At 51.8% G+C, this 20,877-nt stretch overlaps 1 protein-coding gene across 15 annotated transcripts; it reads left to right on the plus strand.

Moving 5' to 3' along the window:
- The first annotated feature begins 213 nt into the window (after nucleotides 1-213).
- Nucleotides 214-20,818, plus strand: LOC122383710 (tumor protein D52-like). 15 transcript variants are annotated; one of them, XM_043370411.1, is made up of 8 exons: nucleotides 214-546; nucleotides 6,409-6,527; nucleotides 6,874-7,022; nucleotides 8,241-8,300; nucleotides 10,618-10,665; nucleotides 16,053-16,203; nucleotides 18,816-18,981; nucleotides 20,084-20,818. In XM_043370411.1, the coding sequence occupies exons 1-7, from the start codon at nucleotides 447-449 to the stop codon at nucleotides 18,936-18,938; spliced, it is 750 nt and encodes a 249-aa protein (XP_043226346.1). In that variant the 5' UTR covers nucleotides 214-446; the 3' UTR covers nucleotides 18,939-18,981; nucleotides 20,084-20,818. The 15 variants fall into 15 exon arrangements, with proteins under 15 accessions (XP_043226346.1, XP_043226349.1, XP_043226345.1 ...); XM_043370414.1 differs by lacking the exon at nucleotides 8,241-8,300 and having other exon boundaries at nucleotides 220-546; XM_043370410.1 differs by lacking the exon at nucleotides 18,816-18,981 and having other exon boundaries at nucleotides 222-546.
- The last annotated feature ends 59 nt before the right edge of the window (nucleotides 20,819-20,877 follow it).

Consider the following 20,877-nt stretch of genomic DNA (forward strand, 5'->3'; position numbering starts at 1 on the left):
TACTTCACACAAAAACTGTAATATTTCAATGAATTTTGTTTTGATCAATGAGAGCATTTCTCTACGTCATTAATTATCTAAGCATCCATACAAATAATAAAAGCTTGGCAAGCGACATCGAAATTTACTGCGCCAGATTGACTTACAGCAGAACATCAAAGGTCGTTAAGTCGCGACTACAAAAAAACAGTGCCAATCAGCCTAGTCCAAGGCAGTATGCCTAGTCTGTATCTATGACCGTGCATACTGCATAGTCTGCAGTTGAGCATGCTCGAAAACATTGCGTACATAACCAATTGCAAGTTGCATAACACCCTTCTTTTTCTAGCGCAAAACCAGAGTATATCGAAAACACTGAACTCTATAATGATCGAAAAGCTGCCATTTCCATCCCAAGTTGCTATGCAACCGATGTTTCATCTGAAGTTCATGATGCGGGTCCTGCTATGGAACACAATTTTCCTGAACAGACTTGTGGCGCAGTGCAAGCGAGAGCCGCGAGTCACACGTCTTGCACACGTCAACACAGGAGCTTGGCCGTGAACGGTTTGTATAGCCTTGCCGTGAACTCACATAAACGCACATATCGGTAGCCGGTGTTTTCTCATTGGAATTCAGTGAACTTGTCTAAAAAGAGTTACAGAAGGGTTGTAAAGCAGGTCATTGTATTTGCAACAGGCCCTTGAGTGAACGCGCCAAAAGATGTCTACTCCAGGTAAGTGTTTTAGGAAATGGTTTTAGTTGCTCCCATATAGCTTGGTTAGGTATTTACTTGACATTAAACGGTTCTACCGAGATTCCAGGACAAATCTGTATAGGTATGACATTTTTCTGTCAAACAATTATTGGTTGGTTAATGTCAAGATAAAGTCTTAAGAAGATTTCAGGGATATTTTTTGACAATATTATATTCAGTGGCGGATCCAGGGGGGGGGGGGCAAAATGGGCATTTGCCCCTCCCAAACGGCATAATTTTAACCCGCGCACCGACGGGGGGGCGGATATCTGCCCCCCCCTGAGGTTTTTCGCGGATAGCAGGAAAACCTCGGCGTGTAGCGCCACGAAATTTGGTATGACTATTCTGTCATCAATTTTACACATGGTGTGCAAGTTTGAACCTCCTAACTTTTAAGGTCAGGTCACCAGGTCACTTTGAATGACCCAACCTCAAGTCACTTTTTTGCAACCTTGTCACCGTGCCAGAGCTACAGTAGATGTCGTAGGCCTTTGAAAGTCGCAGGATGTTATTAGGTCATTAGTAGCTACAATTTGTATATCTCGGAATTTTGATGTCGGTGACCTAAGGTCAGGTCAATTTCGCGACCTCCCCATTATAAGTCAATGGGGGAAAAATCAACTCCCTGTTTTTACCACTAAAACGGGTCGGAATGGCCCCATATACCATACATGACTTCATATACGATCAACCTTCACTACCTTGAGGTCTGTTTTGCTGTTGGGCAGCTGTAAGGTCATGTGACGTCATCAAAGGTCACCAAAGGTTTTTTGCCAATAACTCCTTACAGGAACAAGATACAGCCGCGCGGATGGTCTCATTGTGTTCAGCTCGTCAAGACGCATCGAATGATATACATGATGACCTCGAGGTCACGTGACCTGAGGTCAATCTTTGACCTTGACCTTTCGAGGTCAACATCTATATCATTCGATGCGGATTGACGAGAGGATCACGATGATGCCCTTAGTTTGTTCCTATCTTGACTACTTCGAAAGTTATTCGAGAAAAACCCTCTCCATATCTAGCGCCGCCATTTTGACTTTTTCGACCCCTGTGACGTCATCTTTGACCTGACCTGAAAATGACCTTAGTAAAAATTGTAGACCTTGTCCGTGCGTATCCGATGCCGTTTACCGCTTGTCGCTATCTTGCTTCGTTCTCGAGATCTCAGGGGGGGGGGGGCGATCATCCGCCCCCCCCGTCGGTACTAAGTTGGCGCAGACCCCCGTCGGTGCGCGGGTTAACATTACATCTATGGACGAGGCATGAAAAGGATCGATAAATTGTTATGTTTGATAAATTACCTAACTGAAATGTTTTGTTAGATGTATTGACATAATTGTGACTCCTGCTAAGCAAAGTTTTTTTTTTGCCCAGGCCTGGCTCCTGCTATCTGATGGATCGGGCAATCCTGGGTAACTTGGGAATTATCATGCATAGTAGGTTAAGCATATCTATTACCTACCAATCAAAGGCATGCGTTGCATTGTATCGTATTATACATTTAAGAGCTTAGAGCAATCCACAATCAAAATATGGATTGGGAGGTGGTCTCGCCTAGATTGTCTCTCGTGGATAGCGCTGCTAGTGACGAACAGGGCTACCAGTTCCCCTGGTTCTCGGCCCTGTATGGCCTTGTGTGCGATGACAAGGGTTTGGTAATCTGACCTATCCCCACCTTAGACACCTGAGGCTATCTAAGGCCATGAAAGGTAAATATCAGTTTTTTTTTCTACATTTTTTTGAAAGAGACATACTAGGGTGGTGAAAACACATTTAACGTGTTCAGCTCGACGATATGGATTATTGGTATGCAACATTATTTCTTCAGGTCAGGTTATGCCTTTGACCTTGAGTCAGATTTTTCAAATGACTTTTCAATGTCAAGTTATAGTTCATTTGAATCGTCTCGACCAGAGAAATACGATGCCGGTAAAAGCGAGCTAATGTTAAACTTTGTGTCATATGTCACCTATCGTAGAAAAACCTTTCCTGCGAAAATGTCACTTTGCGGAGTTATTGCCATTTGGAGCCTAAACCGTCCCCCCGACGCAGTCTCTGGTAACAAGTCAGCGGTGGATTGCGCAGAATGAGCAGTGTGTTAGGTCTGACTGGTATCTATTCGTCACGATTCGTCACGCCGGCTGCTCACTCCGAATGTAAACTTCTCGGCTAGTGATGCAAATTTGTGAGACAAAGCTACCGTAATATATCGTACTGTAAATGAACATCGTAATGAGCTGTTAGCCTGTAGTGCTTTTAGCACAGTGGCTGATTTATGTCCCAATATCAATGTTGTAATGCCATGTTGCGTTGTCGAGACTTGAAACCGCAGATCTACCGCTTCGGACGTCAGCAATTTAATTAAATTCATCATACTGCGAACGATCACCAGACGCCCCTCCCCGCCCTCCCCGCCGAATCCGAAACTACCTCTCACCGGATTGAACAGGACCGTCTGTAATGTGAGTCAGCGTCGGGCCGCCCGGCGCCGCGCCGGCGTCCGTATGGACGACCGGATCCGGTTTCAACAAACCGCGGGTGGGATGGCAGACATTCCACACGCGGCGCGTTTGCAGCTCATAGCTGGCTCAAAGGAGATGACAAGTGTGATGATGCAACGAACATGTGCGATGTGACTGAAAAGTGAAGCAGTTTGTTACGGTATTATTCCACCAGCACAAGCGGCCTCAGGCCTATGATAATAAACGCGGATAAGTCAGGTCTTTGTTACCAGACATCTGCATGGACCCGAGTGATGGATCTATGATCTCAGTGGATCTCGAAGCAAAGTACAGGTTGGGATCTATGATCCCACCGGATCCGGCATGAAAAATACATCTTGGATCTATGATCTCATATGATCTGACGATAAATTAAGAACATGGATCTGGATCCATGATCTGAGTGGATCCCACCATGCACCACATTTGATTTTTGAAACTATGTTTTAAAGGGTTTCTATGCCAATAAGTGACATAGAACTATGGATTATGACGTGCGATCACATAAAATCACTAAAACAGAACGTTTGTGAGTTGAAACAAGTGCTTTTTTGGGATATATGTGCTGACAAAAAAATACGTGAGAATCTATGATCTCACTGGATGTCAAGCAAAAAATGAGACTCGGATCTGTGATCCCTGCGGATCTCTCCATAAATTAAAGAGCTGGATCTATGATTCCGTCGGATCCGAGATCAGGATCCGTGGGAGCAGATCCCAGATCCATTTTCTCGGATCCATGCACATGTCTGTTTGTTGCAGTATCCGAACTAAATTAATGAGAGTGGCCGCAATGTCAACAGCGGCACACTGTCAACTTGCCTGTTGAGCTCGTCAGTATCTATTGATAGAACTGATCCCATCAGGACGGCAGGCTGTCGCAGAGCCTGTACTGCCGATGTTTTCCGTGGGTACTACAGCGTTCCCTCGTGTCTTTTGTGGTGTGAACGAGATCGGTACCGATCTCACGGTGGTAATCTCAACTCATCAGCGTCATTCACATCGGCTGATCACTCGGACCAATTCGGTAAACATTGACGATCCGTCATTAGTTTCCAACACTAGTTTCCAACACTAAATGTGCACCTTTATTTATACAAGTGATTCAAGCGGGACTCTTTTCTTTCACAAATTACGCTAAACTGGAGCCACGGTCCGTTTTCTCGATCTGGTTGGGGGAAACATCACAGCTGTGTCGGCTCAGCACTTCCGTCCGTCAACATAAAACTCCCCAGACCGAGCTTGTGTCGGTGGTACCCGGTTTAGCGCTCTGCCGAGGGCGGCCCAGCAGAAAGGGGTGCCAGAAATGGGAGCTGCTTATTAGCGCGTCTCTCCATGTGTTTTGGTGGTGGTTCTGTGTCGTTTTTCGCCCGATTTCCGGCTGATTGCGTAAGAGAATTGAACGTATCAACACGCGCACCGACGGGGGGCTGCGCCAACTTCGTACCGACGGGGAGGGGGGGGGGGGCGGATGACGGATGACCGCCCCCCCTCCCCCTGAGATCTCGAGAACGAAGCAAGATAGCGACAAGCGGTAAACGGCATCGGATACGCACGGACAAGGTCTATAATTTTAATAAGGTCATTTTCAGGTCAGGTCAAAGATGACGTCACATGGGTCGAAAAAGTCAAAATGGCGGCGCTAGTTATGGAGAGTTTTTCTCGAATAACTTTCGAATTAGTAAGATAGGAAAAAAACTAGGGGCATCATCGTGATCCTCTCGTCAATCCGCATCGAATGGTATATATGTTGACCTCGAAAGGTCAAAGTCAAAGGTTGACCTCAGGTCACGTGACCTCGAGGTCATCATGTATATCATTCGATGCGTCTTGACGAGCTGAACACAATGAGACCATCCGCGCGGCTGTATCTTGTTCCTGTACGGAGTTATTGGCAAAAAAACATTTGGTGACCTTTGATGACGTCACATGACCTTATAGCTGCCCAACAGCAAAACAGACCTCAAGGTAGTGAAGGATGATCGTATATGAAGTCATGTATGGTATATGGGGCCATTCCGACCCGTTTTAGTGGTAAAAACAGGGAGTTGATTTTTCCCCCATTGACTTATAATGGGGAGGTCGCGAAATTAACCTGACCATAGGTCACCGACATCAAAATTCCGAGATATACAAATTGTAGCTATTAGTGACCTAATAACATCCTGCGACTTAAGTTAGGAGGTTCAAACTTGCACACCATGTGTAAAATTGATGAGAGAATAGTCGTACCAAATTTCGCGGCGCTACACGCCGCGGTTTTCCCGCTATCCGCGAAAAACCTCAGGGGGGGGGGGGGGGATATGCGCCCCCCGTCGGTGCGCGTTGCATCACGGGTTCTCGGGCAAAAATTAGCTGGGTCAGCACGGTCTGGTGTTTTGTTTATTTTGAAAGTTGTCCTTCATTCAGCCATGGATAACTCGATAGGGACGTATGCATGTAGATATGATTCAATATCAATTCGCTTTTTCGCCAAACGGTATGGTAATCGATGTGTTTGTTAAAACTTTGATGAAATATGATGGAGTAAATCGGCTATTTAAATGCCGTATTATTGGCATTGGTCTGGTTGTGCTTCCCGTTACCTCCTGAGTTACATCACCAGACATTACCGGCTCTGCCCGGGTGCGGACGGTCACAGGTGTCACCTATCGATCCCGATCTGCGGACGGTGACACGAGCAGCCCGCTCCGCCGGCACTGTTCGGCGGCGCGCGGGACCGGCCGCCGTCCTGGGCTGGGTGTTCGGGTGTCTGTCCCTCCTCCAGACACAGGGACGGCTGGTGCTGGCCACCGGGCAGTGCGGCGTGCTCGTCGGAGCTGTGCGGTGTGCCGAGGGAGGTGTGAGCGCAGTGCAGCCCTCTATCGTTGGGGTGCTCTGGGATTGACTCTCCCTTGTGGAATTTTGCGCCGAGTGTGACCCATCTCTCCCAGAGGCGAGCCTAGTAGTGTGACTCTCCCCCTCGGGGTGACCGGAGCGTGGCCCTCGCTAGCGGAGTGTGACTGGGACGATGTTTATGGACTCTCCGCGCGTCCACTGGCTGGGCTACGCACACCTGCAGCGCCAATCCGCCAGCGGTGAGCCAGGCCCTGTCTCCTCTGACCATCAGTCTCCGTAATTGTTTCCCTCCCTTCAACTAACATCCCCCTCCCCGTGTCCCCTCAGCCACCGAGATGCCGGCCACCTCGCCCTCGGCCGACTCGGGAGTCGTGGACGCGTTCTCCGCCCTCAGTCCGGAGGAGCAGGAGCGGCAGCGCGAGGAGTGGAAGCAGGACCTGGCCAGGGTGAGTGCCGTCCCGAGGAGGGGTCACGAGAGGGACAGAGGGAGGGTGGAGTGGAAGCAGGACCTGGCCAGGGTGAATGCCGCCAGTCGGTTGGTGTGGAGGGAGGGGGAGGACAGGGATGGGGTAGTTGTTTGGTGGACAAACATTGTGGCTCTGAAGCCCAATAAATAAACAAACAAACAAAACAAACATTGCGGTGCTTTGGTGTGTAATGGTTGACCGAGTACTTTTGCATGAGATGATTGCTCGTTTGGCTGTCCCATCGATTTCATTTTCATATGGCTCCTTGTAATGTTGGTGTAAGATGTGGGACGAGTTACTGATGTGATGGCCCCACCGCCGACAGATTGAGGAGGACATTGTGCTGATGCGTGAGACGCTGTCGGCCAAGATTAAGGAGGCGCAGGAGCTGAAGCACAAGCTGGGCATCACCATGTGGAGCGAGTTCACCGACGACGTCAACCAGGGCCTGAAAAACGTCCGAGAGTCGCAGGCGTGAGTAGGCCGCGCGTGCGGCCGCCGCTGTGCTGGTCGCCCGTCTGTGGTGCAGGGACGGCCATGAGGGTAGTCTGTGGCGGTGGGGGTGGTAGGGGAGGCGATGGGGGGAGGGAGATGCGGGCGAGGAACGCCGATTCCGACTGGGACTGAATAATCGACGTGATTTAACCAAGGACACGTTTAACACATTTATCACATGTCTTACGCTGAGTTTCAGGTGGATAGGTAAGCCGTTGTATAATACTGCCTTAGTTGCCCAGCTAATACAGTGATGTATTTTAAGCCTAATCTTTTTCAGATTATCCCAGCACGGCTACTGATCTTCCTTTATCTGTCCGCCGTCAGTTGCGATGTGCGTTCTGATTTGCAAACTGCGCCGCGTTGTTATTGCGCAGCGCCGCCGGCATATTGCCTCGCCTTTTCATGTCACTGCATGCTCGGATGTATCTGTTCGAACATGTGAGTTTGAGTTCAGCCGTGCGCAGTGCATTGTGTCTTGCGATTTTGTGACGCAAATATGACATGGCACTCCGCTGTAGACCGCGTTCTGTACCACTATCTCAGTAGTACACGTTCTCAACCGTTTTCCAGTTATACATAGATCCATTTTGTACTACTGCAAAGCCTTTCCTTGTGCACATTCTGTACCGCTGTACCATTATTCTGTCCCGCTGGCCGGTTTACACGCCCAGTACCGCTATGCTCAGCTGTCCTGTATCTGTGTACCGCTGGCTTGTACCGCTGTACTGCTGTCCTGTACCGCTGTACCGCCGTCCTGTACGGCTGTAGTGTGTACTCAGCTGTCCTGTACCGCTGTACCGCTGTTCTGTGCCGCTGTACCGCTGTCCTGTACCGCTGTACCTCTGTTCAGTACCGTTGTCTTACACCGCTGTCGTGTACCGTTGTTCATTGTACACGCCCCGTACCGTTGTGGTGTGTACTCAGCTGTTCTGTTCCGTTTCCCGTTGTTCTGTACCGCTCTCGTGTACCGGTGTCCCCGTGTACACGCTGTGTACCTCGTACTCAGCTATCCTGTACCGCTGTCTTGTACCGCTCTACCGCTGTTCTATACCCTTGTTCTGTGCCGCTGTTCTGTACCGCTGTCTTGTACCGCTCTACCGCTGTTCTGTACCGTTGTCTTGTGTCGCTGTCCTGTACCGCTGTCTTGTACCGCTCTACCGCTGTCCTGTACCGGTGTCCGACGGCCGTCGACAGGTACCACAAGGTGACGGACACGATCAGCGAGATCCAGCACGCGGTCACGGAAGCGCCGCTGTGAGTAGCGCACGGAGAACGCAGCGCTGTCTAGTGTCTAACGCCGCACGGACTAACAGTGAGCGCAGACCGGCAGAGACGGACGGGCCGAGCGGCCGAGTCAGGGGAAAGACTAACCGCTCTCTGGCTGACAGATGTGAGACGGTGGAACGATCGGCTGACACGGACTGGCTTTCTCATGGCGCGGATGAAGCAGCTCTACTCTAATTCCTCCTCAGATGGGCACGGGCGGAGCCAACTGAACCCCTGCCCTCCTCAGCATTGCACGGATGGAGCGGGCTAACTCGTTGGTCCTCAGATGGGCACGGGCTGATGAAACTAACCCTTCTCAGTTCTCAGTGATTGCACAATTGACGGGTAGCGCCGCTAACCTTACGGAGCTGATTGCTCTATTTTGTGAAATTTCGCGCCACTAGCTGGGGTGGGCGATGCCTCCATTTTTTAACGTCCTTCACTTGAACTCCGCAGTCCAACGTGATAGCAAAGCCGATCAACGTATGAAGTATCAGCTACGGCTTCATTGAAAGTGTCATTTACATGAGGTAGTACCGTGAGCTATCTAAGCTAGAGCTTGAATTGAAATGAACGTCTATTGACCTACGACGCAGTAGAAAGACATTATTTAATTATCATATGCACTATAACCAGATGAAAACCAGATGAAAAGACACTGCTATGTGAGTCTGTACTGCTTACTTACCCAGGCAGACGTAGCTTATTTGCTGGTGAGACACGTATACTCTGAATATTTTTTTTCGCTCATAACACCTAGAAATTAATTCAGAAATACATGGAGGTCGAAGCCAGATACTCAGATACCGCCGAGTCGGACAGATACAATATGACGCCAGGCTGAGCCGCCGGCCCCGGTGGTGACCCGGGCTGGGTGCTATTGGTGCTGCTGGTGCCGGGTGTACCGCCGCTTCTGCCCCCCTCTGGTGCTATCGTGGTGCTCGGTGTCGGCCGTGGCCCCGCCTCTGTTGTGACTGACGCCGCCGCCGGCCGCCTCTCCCCCTCTCTCTGCCCCCTCTCTCCCTCTGCCGCTGCATTAATGGCGTAGCCTCAGCCTGTGGGGCTGGGGCGGCACGTGAGTTGGTCGGGCCGCGGCGCCCAGCACGGCCCCAGCACGCCCGCGAGCACGGCCAGCACGCCCGTGAGCAGGGGAGGCGGAGGACTCGGGGCCAGTCCCCTATCGCAGCCCCCCCCCCCCCCCCCCCCACTGCTGTGACGGCCGCAGCACGCATTGGCCGAGCAAAGACACCACCAGTTGCACAGCCGCTTGACCGGACAGCTCGCTTTTGAGAGGCATGCTTCTGTGTGTCAACGGTCTCTGTATCAATGCTGAATATCGATGGTGCCCCCCTGTATCAATGCTGAATATCGATGGTGCCCTATTATGATTTATCGGAGCCAGACTTCGGGATATGTTGACGGAAGACCCCGTATCTGCCCGGATTGTTAGAGGTCATAGACGCGGCGCAAAGGTCTCATCATTCATCACCCGATAGCGACTCCTTCAGGATGTATTCTAGTAGGCGCTGCGGTTAACTACTTTTGTTCTCGGAAGCCATTTCATGGCTGCTCACTGGCGATTACAGCCCCAAGGGAAATGACTCATTCATGGTTGCCATGGAAAGTAGAACGAAATGTTTCCTAAGCTATTCAAGTCGCCGCCTTTGTCAGAGCTCCCTGTATATAATGCGGTGACGGTGAAGTTGACGTGACATTGGCAGCTAAATCTTTAGTTTGTTGCCGAGTTTTACCTCGCCGTTTTCAGAACTTATATTCTGTAGTGGTATAGGCATAGCCGCGGGAGTGGAGGGGCTCTCAAATACGTTGGTCTGCCGCTCTAGCGTGGCATATCTATGTCTGTCTGTCTGTCCGTAGCGTGTAGTCGCTTATGCGTGCTTAATCCTTATGGTACGGTGGAGCTCCTCTCTCCCTCTCGCTTTATTCTGCTTTCTCAATACTTTGTTCTTAACCTGACCCTTGCTTTTTCCATCTTCACGTTGTGTACTCCTCCAGGCTTTATCTTTACCTTGTTCCCCACTTTCTCCGTTGCCGTTTTATATTTTCCTCTTCCTTTTCACTCTCCCACGACCAACATTTTTGTTTTCTGTCCGTCTGTACTCCTGACATGTCCCTATTGATGTTAATGTGTGATTCACGCCTCACTCACTACTCCCCCTCCTCTTTCCCTCCTCACTCCTTTCTCCCACTCTCTCTCTCTCTGCCCTCTGCCTTCCTCCCTCTGTTTTCTCTATCCGCTCGTCTGACGCGCTGTGCGGCCGCTGTCCCGCTGTCTGGCTCTCTGCAGGTATCAGGCGGTGGCAGGGAAACTGGAGCAGGCGCAGCACACGCCAGCGTAAGTCCTGCTCCCCCTCCCCGTTTTTCTTGGTGGGGCCCGGTGAAAACTAACACAGTCCGCGCGGACGTGTGCTGGTGGAACTACTCTGTTCACGGCTTGTTAACACGGTTCGACGGGACTAACACGGTTGAACACTACATTTGGTGGTTTGGGTTGTATACTGGCCTGTCTCTAGTTTACCTTATTCCAAAGGACTAGTTCCTTTTTCTATGCTGGCTCCCAGTCAATGAACCAATTTTGTTCTGGTGTGACAATCAGTCTGCAGTCTTGCCGGGGGACCTGTTACACGTGCATGTCTCCGTGGGACGAGTGATGGCACTGGGAGCGTGCAGATGCTGAGGCTCAAGTCGCCATTGAAATAGTGCTGGCTTAGCCTCAGGGGCTCATCAGAAGTACTGTAACGGATGTTACCACTTTTCATAACCGTCAGCTCGTAATTCAGGCTAAATGCCCGGGTGGCCTTCCGGTCGGAGCACGCAATCGTGCAGCGTTTGATCAGCCACGATTTGGGCCAGAAACTGTCCAACAACAACAACATTCAGCTGAGGCACACATCGCTGATATGCACTTCTTATGCATCCCTCTTTATTTACTAGACCTTCAAATACTAACTGCACGTTGTAGGTATAATAAGATCCAAAACCGTTCTTTCCATCAATGGCGTCCTGACGGTAAGTTTTCGTGAATTTAGTTTGCGCTGCGGTCCTTGCACTAGCAGTGGTTATTCCGACTCTCGATAGATGGCAGCACAGTCGGTCGCCTGTACAGCTAGGCTGACCCGCAGTACACGAAACGGGCTCTCGGGGCGTGAACGGACCCCGGTTTTCCTTTGAAGCTGGTCGCTCCGCTTCCCTGTCAGTATGACTCTCGTCATGGTTTCCATTTCAGCTGTGCATGTGTAATCGAATATACATAGTCGATCACTTGGCCATTTTGGAATTAAAACATACGAATTCACAAATAAGAGGAATTGCGTCCATTATTGCGATTATGCTTGCTTTTAACGAACATTGTATCCAGCTCTACGAAGCGCTCCGGTCCCCACGGGGTGTCACTGGCGCTCGTGAGTCACGGCGCGAGGCGTCCCCTCCGTGCACCCCCTGTGCACCCTCCGTGCACCCCCTCCATGCACCCGTCGGCCGGCGGTGCGCCGCGGCCGGACGACGCGCCGCTCGGTGACGTCACGGCGTCGACCGGTCGATGGCCGGCGGCGCCGCTCGGGTCGGCTGACGCCAGTCGACGCCGCGGGACTGCAGGGTGGTGAGCCGGCCCCGGTCCTTCTGTCCCGCCCCCGGTCTCTTGTGCCCCGACTCCTGTCCTTCTGTCCCGCCCCCAGTCCCTTCTGTCCCGGCCCCGGTGCCTTCTGCCCCGACTCCTGTCCTTCTGCCCCGGCTCCTGTCCTTCTGTCCCGCCCCGGTCCATTCTGCCCCGCAGTGTCCCAAAATTGTGTTTCGGCTTGGGTGTCAGAGGGAAAATTCCTCTCCAAAAAGGGGAATAAGAGTGGAAAATTCCCCAGTCAGTTATATAACACCCAAAAAGAGTGGAAAAGAGATTAATGGCATACATTTCTATATAATGAGGTAAAATGTGATATTAAAATGACCCAATGCAAATGCTTATTCTCAGTAAGGCTGGGAGTGGAAAATTGCTCTTATATATTAGAGATGAGAGTGCAAAATGATTTTTATTTGGATGTCGTTTCCCACCCAAATCGAAATATTTTGGGACGCTGCTGCCCCGGCTCCTGTCCTTCTGTCCCGGCCCCGGTGCCTTCTGTCCCGGCCCTGGTCCCTTCTGTCCCGCCCCCGGCCTCTGTCCCTCTGCCCCGCCCGCCGCTGATCCTGGGGGCTGGTCCGAGCGTGACAAGGTGTCCTGTTGGACTGGTCGTGAAAGCTCTCTGTGGTTGCTTGGTGTCGGCAGGTGGTGTAAGTTGTTCCTGGGTAGTTGTTGGAGGCATTCTGTCTAGGCTTTTGGAAAGGTGAAGTAGCAATCAGTTTTAAAAAAGAAATATTGGGTGGCATCTGCTAGAATCAGAGGTTTTTCGATTGTCCGCCATTCCGGCTGGTCGCTTACTTTGTTAAGGATTGTCAATTTCCTGCCGCTGTTATGTTCTACATGCGACGTTTTGCTCGTACCGGCTTTGATTGGTCCACTGGTCATGCCATCGATTGATTAGTATATTGATGTTATCTGTTTCCTGTTGATGCCAAGGATTCTGGAAACTTCTTTGGAAAAGGTCACGTGTCCGTGAGTTACATTGATTGGTCTCATGTCCACCATTGACTATTTGACACATAGTAGGATCGATTGGATATGCCGCGGTGAAGATCGTTAAATAACATTGCCAATTTCAGACTCGGCGGCTTCAAGGAAGCTTACACAAGAGATGAGAGCCACTGATATTCTATAAGGCCGTTATGCTCTATTTATGAGGCTGTTATTTCCCAATGTCTGCGGCTGATGTTGCCGATCTATTATGGACGCCTTGTGCTCTGGCGGCGCTTCTGATTGGCTTTGAACCTCGATTGGCCAGTTTCTGTATCGATCGTCCCAGCCCAACTGAGTGGTGACTGGTCCACTCCGCCGTCGGCTGGTGCTGTTGTTGCATCATAAGTCACCAGCCCTGGTTGGATGCTCCCAAAGCACGTATACAGGTACCTACCTTTCGGATATGCTGTCCACACACTTCACTCGTCGCCAAGCATGTGCCGATCATGCCACCTGTGATAGTCATCTGCCGAGCTATGTTTCCATTACCAACGCCATGTAGCGCCTTGGTCAGCTGCGGAACTGTTGGACAAGACACACATGTAATGAAAATGTCAGAAAGAAAAAACGAACTGTTCGAACTTCAAGTTTTAAGTAGTCTTTCGGAGACACTCTCATGAGTTTTCCTGTCACACATTAGCTGGACAAGTTTCCAATAGCGGGAGACCTTTCTTTTATGTTTATCCCATCCACTCAGACAGAGTTCAGGCTGCGAGTTGTGTGTATCCTCAGGCGGACTCATATCGCGTTCATTTCTCCTGGCCTTGTGTCGCTCTCCCTATGTGAACCAGGGTGTCAGTGGTGTCAGCAATGCACACTCTGGTGCCCGCGCTGGTGAATCTGCCCAGTGTCCACTGTCCAATTCCGGTGAGGTTCGGTGACGCCCTGTGTTCAGTGCCGCTCCAGGAGAGACTCTGTCGGCCACGGAAGGTGCGGCTCTCTCGTTGCTCCTCTCGCGGCGATTCGCCACCACTGGGACCCAATAGGATGCATTACTTCTCAGCCAGTCGCCCTAGCTTGATGAAGACTTCCGTCGGGTCTTATGAAGACGTCTTTTGAGATGTTTTTTTTTTTTCACTGAATATGTGACTCCTAGACTAAGTTAGTCTCGAGCTCATGCGGTATGTCCCTTGATTCTGTAGAGTTTATGAAATGGCAATTGCGGTTGATTCGGTGTGACACTTTTTATTGCCGCTCATTTCGCTGAGGTGGTCCCGCCGGTTATTGCATGGCTTCGCCGCCAGCGATAAAGCCGCGCTGGCCATTAATTTGACGGAGGATGCATCGTTTTGACGACGATATCCCTTGATGAAATGCGGCGACAAATAATGCTCGTGAGCTAACCTCGAGGCTCGTTTCGCTGTTACCACTTGAGCTGCTAGGCTGTAAGTCAGGGATATTTCACTATTTCTTTGTTAAGCTCTCGACAATGCAGGACACTTGTCACAATAATCCCTCGGCTCAGCGGGGATTTTCCCGGACCATCCCCATCCACTAACCGCCCTGCTAGTTCTGAGCAGCCCGGCTGGACGGCTTTCCTGGCGCTCGCGTTACAGGGGGGTGTGACTGCGTTGTTTATACTTTTGTGAGTGGGGCGCGGTCTGAGAGGAAGCCGAGGTTTCACAATGGCGGACACCGCTGCCGAGGAGGTCGCTGAGACGGCGGAGAGTCACAGCGCGGACTTTGAGGACGAGAAGGCCATGTCACTGTAAGTCGCAGACGCTCCCTGCCGTAGCGGCACTACCCCGCACTCAGCGATCTGATTGGGATGTCTGAGTGGGTTTTTTGTTTCGTTTTGTTTCATTATCACAAAAGACAATGACATATCACGGCTCACATTTCCTTGACGTTTTCTAATCTTCCTCGAAGCAGTTTTCATGTCCCTTATAATGGTTCTTGTCCACTTACAGAGCGAGACTCATTTTTCGTGGTTTTTCACGGGACAAGTGGCTCATAGTTGCACAGCGGCTCAACGGTTCAAAATTCTATCTTGATAATCCAGAAAATGAAATTCAATGTGTTAGATTTAAATTTGTTTTCAATCGAGCAAAAAGTTTGAGTCTTTGTTTTGTTTTCAACTGATTTATTTTGATGATGGTCGTTTTTTCCTATCATTATACCATTATTGCCTGGCAGTAGGTTCAGTTAACATGGGAAACCCGATGTGGATTTCTGTATTGACACCACCTTAATTAGCGGCGGCGCTCGCTGGCTCCGGGAGGCTGGAACTACATCCGTGTGCCCGCTCACTGCATGCTCCCAGCGAACACCCCTGCCTGATCCCATCCGCCACGCATGCTTTAGCCGTGTGGAGTGAGTGTCAGCATGGTGACCTGACCTGCCGCTGAGCTCGCGAGCTTGCTGCGCTCCCGAGCCTGCTGTGCTCCCTCGGTAGGGGATAGTCTGAGATGGTAACTGAAGCTTCGTATCACTCACAGGTATAACTAGCGTAGATGCAGGGTAGACCGTATCAGGTATCACACCATTCATGGAAAGTTGAATGAATGCACGAGTTCATTAGGATCTTTGCATTGCTCAGTATCGCTTTTAAGTTTTACTTCTCGTTTAAGTCTTGTATGTAGTGGCTTTTAGTGAGATGTTATTAGACTAACGGCTTGGACACAAAAGAGCACATCCGTGTCCCCCAATTTACACACACGCGTAATGAGTAATTTTTTAACTTTGTAGCAATTTGCAACTTTTGAAGACTACCTATCTGACAGTGTAGTTGTGTTTTCGACGTTTCCTGGCTGTCAGTGCCAATACGCTATGAAAATGTTCTCTATTGCAATCATTGACCTATAGTAAGTATATAATACTTATTATAGGTCAATGATTGCAATTGATTAAATCCCAAACACATGTTCTTTGTCACGGTACTTTTGTCCTCATGTGTGCTTTCATATGGAGGGAAGTCAGCGTTTTTTGTATCATTCTACTTTGTGGTAGCCTATGTGTATCATATTTGATTGCCTGGACGTTGCTTTCAGCGTATATGTGTACCATGACTATAACAGTATGATAAAACACACTCGCTTATGTGATCAGCGGCCACCAGTTGTCCCCCCTCCCTGACATCCCCCTCCCCCTCTCCTGACCGCCCCACCCCCCTACAGCTACCAGCGGACCGAGGCGGCGCTGAAGACCACCACGGAGAAGGCGTCCGGTCTGCTGGCCGGCCTGGGCGCCAAGCTGACCGAGGCGCGCGACTCGCCCACCGTCAAATCGCTCGAGGAGCGCGTCGGCACCATGGTCACCACGGTGAAGGTGGGTCCGGCAGGGGTCACTAATGAGAGGGTCACGGGATCCGGCCTGTGCTGAGGGGATCCGGGGGTCCGACCTGGAGTCACGGTATTGAGAGGGTCCGGGGGTGCAGGGTCACTGCGCTGAGAGGGCCCGGGGCCCGGCCGGGTCACTGTACTCAGAGGGCCCGGGGTCCGGCCGGGGTCATCGAACTGAGAGGGCCCGGGTTCCGGGGTGACTGTACTGAGAGGGTCCGGGGTCCTACCGGGGTCATTGTACTGAGAGGGCCCGGGGTCCGGCCGGGGTCACTGTACTGAGGGTCCCGGGGTCCGGTAGCCGGCCCTACGCCGGCGCCGTCCGGCTGTGCGCGTGTGTTCACTGCGGTGTGGAGAGTATTGGTGGATATCATGGAGTCAGCTGATAAAGGGGGATGTGTGTGTGTGTGTGTGCTGACTGCTTAGCTTCTGTAGTGGCGTTCCTGTTATCGATGTTGTGTTGTAGGCCTTGAGGGCTGTGGAACCTGGGCTTCTAATGCCCCGATTATTGTAACTTATTTACATTGGTTATGGTGTTGGACGTTAGTCCTCTGCGTTGCCAGTTCCGTGCGTTGCTTGCCCTGCCGACCTCAGCCTTCGGTCTCATGGTTGTCACTTTCTACCATTGAATTGACCAGTGCAGTCCGTGTGTACCTGTTACCGCGGGGCGTTCCGCCGGGAGGGCCTCACTCGGCGCGCTGTGACCTCTGCGTGCACTGTGTATGGAGAGAGGGAGAGAGGAGCTCTCTCTTCTCTCACTCTTCGTCTATCCCTCTCGCCTGCGCTCTCTACCTACCTCTCTCTAAGGTAGACTGAGATACCTCTAGTATCTTAGAGGTATCTAGTATACTAGATACCTCTAGTATCTACCTTAGGGTTCCTAAACTCGCTTCCCATCCGTTTTCCTCTCCTTCCCAATTGCTATTCATATTTCTCCACTGATGGGCCCCTCCATATTTCTCCATTACCTGTCTCCCGCTCCCCCTCCCTGTCCGTATGGGCCGCTGCGCCTGTGTCGCTGGCCGGTAATAATGTCCGCGTAATTGGCGGTCTGCCGCTGATCTGCTCTCGCCGGTCGATAAAAGACCAGCCGAGAGTGGACGTTTCTGCGCAGGTGCTGGAATTGCTCGGTAGTAGTGCTGACACGTCCAGGCGGTGTCATAAGCCGCTTTTGATCACGTGCTGCGAGAGATTATCGAACGCACGCATTTCTCGACGTGTGTCTGGTAATTTTGGGCGAAAGCCACATAATAGTACTTTGTGAATGCTAATCCATCACGTTAGGATTGTTTGCCATGACAACTGAGCTGCTAATAGCGGTAGTGACCGCCATGTTGTTACACCGATCTGGTGCGTGGCTGGATATAACCGAGTGGAGGTGGACGTGTGTTAGGGGCCCGTCATCCATGCTCAGTCCTATGTCTCCTGTTCTGCCGTGCTTGGTCCCACGCCTCCCGTGTCTCCCGTACTGTCTCCCTGGGTGTGTTAGGGAGGGCTTCTGTCCCCGTTGGTCCTCGTTTCCGGCTATCCGGCGCTGCCCCGATGGCACACAGTCCGTGTGCCACTGGGGCCTGCGTCCCCGTCCTGTCGCCTGCCGTCTGTCGCCGCGGCCGCCGGCTCCTGACCGCTCCGGTAATGGCCGACCGCTGTCCCGCCGGCTGGTGGCTCGCTTTATCGACGACGGCCACCTCTGCACTGAGGCCACATGTGCTCCCGTCTCAAATGTCATGGGACGCTCGGGCGGGACTCGTCCGTCTCAATCCTTCCATCGATTGAGCTGTCGCTCGAGATCCGTTTGAGCCGTCCGTCTCTATCTAACGACATTTTCACAACTCTCCGAAAAGCCATCGGCTTTCAGTTCGTTTTAAAGCGGTGGGCGTTATCTGCCTCTGCCGAGTCGCTGCGGCTCACTTCAAGCCGATGTGATGTCGCCTCACGGACCGCAGATAAATTAGGAGAGGGAACGCGCGTTACGAGTTACTTAGGCCGATGTTGGTACTAAATCCGTGTACATAATGCGCCATTGCTCGGTGATCCGTATCTTGTCATCTCACTGACTTTTCTAATTTTTCCTCAGTCTCACTGTCTGGCCGAACCCACTCACTTACCAGCCTTTGCCTTCCTGACGCCGGAGAAAAAATGCACACAAAGTCACTCACCAACTCGCTTCATTTAGCACTCATTTCTCACTCTCGCCTCTTGGTCCCTCCACCGGCAGAACTGTGTTCCCTCTCACAGTTCCTCCATCGGCAGAACTGTGTTCCCATTCACAGTCCTTGTCCGTCAGAACTGTGTTCCCTCTCACAGTTCCTCCACCGTCAGAACTGTGTTCCCTCTCACAGTCCCTATCCGGCAGAACTGTGTTCCCTCTCAAAGTTCCTCCAACGGCAGAACTGTGTTTCCTCTCACAGTCCCTGTACCGTCAGAACTGTGTCCCCTCTCACAGTCCCTGCACCGGCAGAACTGTGTCCCCTCTCACAGTCCCTCCACCGGCAGAACTGTGTTCCCTCTCACAGTCCCTCCACCGGCAGAACTGTGTCCCCTCTCACATTTCCTCCACCGGCAGAACTGTGTTCCCTCTCACAGTCCCTCCACCGGCAGAACTGTGTTCCGATGCCCTCGTCGCTGCAGATGAGTCTCGGCCCGGCTAACCAATACATGCCGCCGGCTCCTGCTGCTGCTCCTACCGACCCGCCGCCGTTCTCGGGCGACCAGCTCCAGTGACCTGCTCCTCAGGAGCCTCTGTCGTGCCTCCGCTCCTCTACCCGTGCGTCCGTACTACAGGCCTTGCTTCTGCGTACTATTCTTAGCTCATCCAGAATCCTATCCGAGAGCCCGAACGGGATTTGCGCTTTAAGGCTGAAACAGACTCTTTCCACTGTCAGGAACTCTCATGCGAGAGCCTTTTCAAATATAGTAACTCACGCTCGCAGCAAGCATACGCACCTCCCGCATGCGATTGATGCGGGAAGGATTACAATGCATTTGAATAGGCTCTCGCGTGCGATTTCCTGACTGCGGAAAGAGTCTGTTTCAGCCTTTAACGTCTGGTCTTGGCACGATAACGACGCTATCAATTATGTGTTCTGGATAGGGGCAAACCTCCTGATTATTACGGAGCGAGCGAAGCGAGCGTAGTCTTTCCTTAGATTAACGGAAATTTCTGAGTATGAGCGGCCGGCCGGCCGTGGTCACGCTTTTGCGAGGCTTATATCTCAGCAACCACTTGACCGATTTACATGCGGTAATTTTTGTAGGGTAGCTTCATTCCTTCTACCAAGTATTGGACTATTCCCGATGCATGTGGGTGACCCCTTATGCACGTGCCACGTGCAAAACGAAGAGGTGTCACTGTTGTAATTGTTGCAATATCTCGGTAACTACTTGGCCGATTGCGCTGAAAGTTGGCATGTAGGTAGGCACCCACTATGCAATGCATATCCATGTGCCAGAGTTGAGGTGCTGCTGCACGTGCGCACGTGCAGGGGTCGATTCCAGATCTCGAGAACGGCTGGACCGATGGCGCTCAAATTTGGTACATGGTTAGGGACCGGTTAGTAGGGTGCCGTGCAAAAGTCAGTTGGGACCCATTTTGCACGTTCGCACGTGCAGGGTGCCGCTTCCAGATCTCGAGAACGGCTGGGCCGATTGTGCTCAAATTTGGCACATCGCTAGAGACCGGTTAGTAGGGTGCCGTGCACAACTCAGTTGGAGGTACCCCCTCGTAATTTCGCACGTGCAAGGCTCACCCTCTCGCTCGCTCCGTTAGTCGCCCCAAAAGGCGTTATACTGGTTCTATAATGTTTTGTGACCGGCCTGTTGGGTCGCTGGTGCGCGGTCCGTGACCTCTCCTCCGGGCGCGGTTTCAGAGCAAAGTGACCTCGTCGCGCAGCAACTCGACCCAGTCGTTTGACGAGGCGCTGAAGGAGGCGGAGGCTGCCAAACGGCAGGCCGAGAGCGGCGCGCCTCCGCCCACAGTGACTGAGGAGAAGACGCCGCAGTAGGGGCGCCGCCTGTCGACCGGCGTCGGAAGCTCAGCTTCGCCCGCGGACCGCCGCCGCGGCGCACTCCAAGTGCGCGCCATTCCTCTCGGCGTGAGGCCGTCTGAACCTGTGGCTCCGGTGGGTGGTGATGTGGTCAGCGCGCACCGAACGCGACTCGTCTGGATTCTGTCGGGATATGTGGCAAATTGCGTCGCTTGGGGTCTATATTTACACACGAATGGTGGGCTCTGGCGGGCGGGCATTCGCGGATGTAACATCTCTCTCTCTCTCTCACAAATGCGTGTGATCAGGCGGGGCTCTGTCGAATGCGTGGCTCTTCTGTAGCGGTTGGAGTCTTTGCACAGCACCCCGGGGTGCGGGTGGGCAGTTATTTATGAAGACTTATATTTTATCGTGCTACTGACGATCTGAGACCCTAGTTCGGCACAGAGTGTGTGAGCTGATGCGGCGCGTGCATGTCCCGAACACCGGGCGCCGGAGAGCGTGAAATGGCGATCCGAAGCGTCGCCCCCGCCTTCTTTGTTTGGTACTCGGCGTTCGTGCTTGGTCATGTGGGTAGTATGTGATAGAGAATGGTATTCAATAAAACTCCTAAACCGCTTCCTTGTGTAAGTTGATAGTTTTCCCTCGCTTTACGGATTGAGTCAAACAGCTCCACA

Source organism: Amphibalanus amphitrite, unplaced genomic scaffold (genome assembly GCF_019059575.1).
Source record: "Amphibalanus amphitrite isolate SeventyFive unplaced genomic scaffold, NRLGWU_Aamphi_draft 000170F_arrow, whole genome shotgun sequence".
Taxonomy (NCBI): domain Eukaryota; kingdom Metazoa; phylum Arthropoda; class Thecostraca; order Balanomorpha; family Balanidae; genus Amphibalanus; species Amphibalanus amphitrite.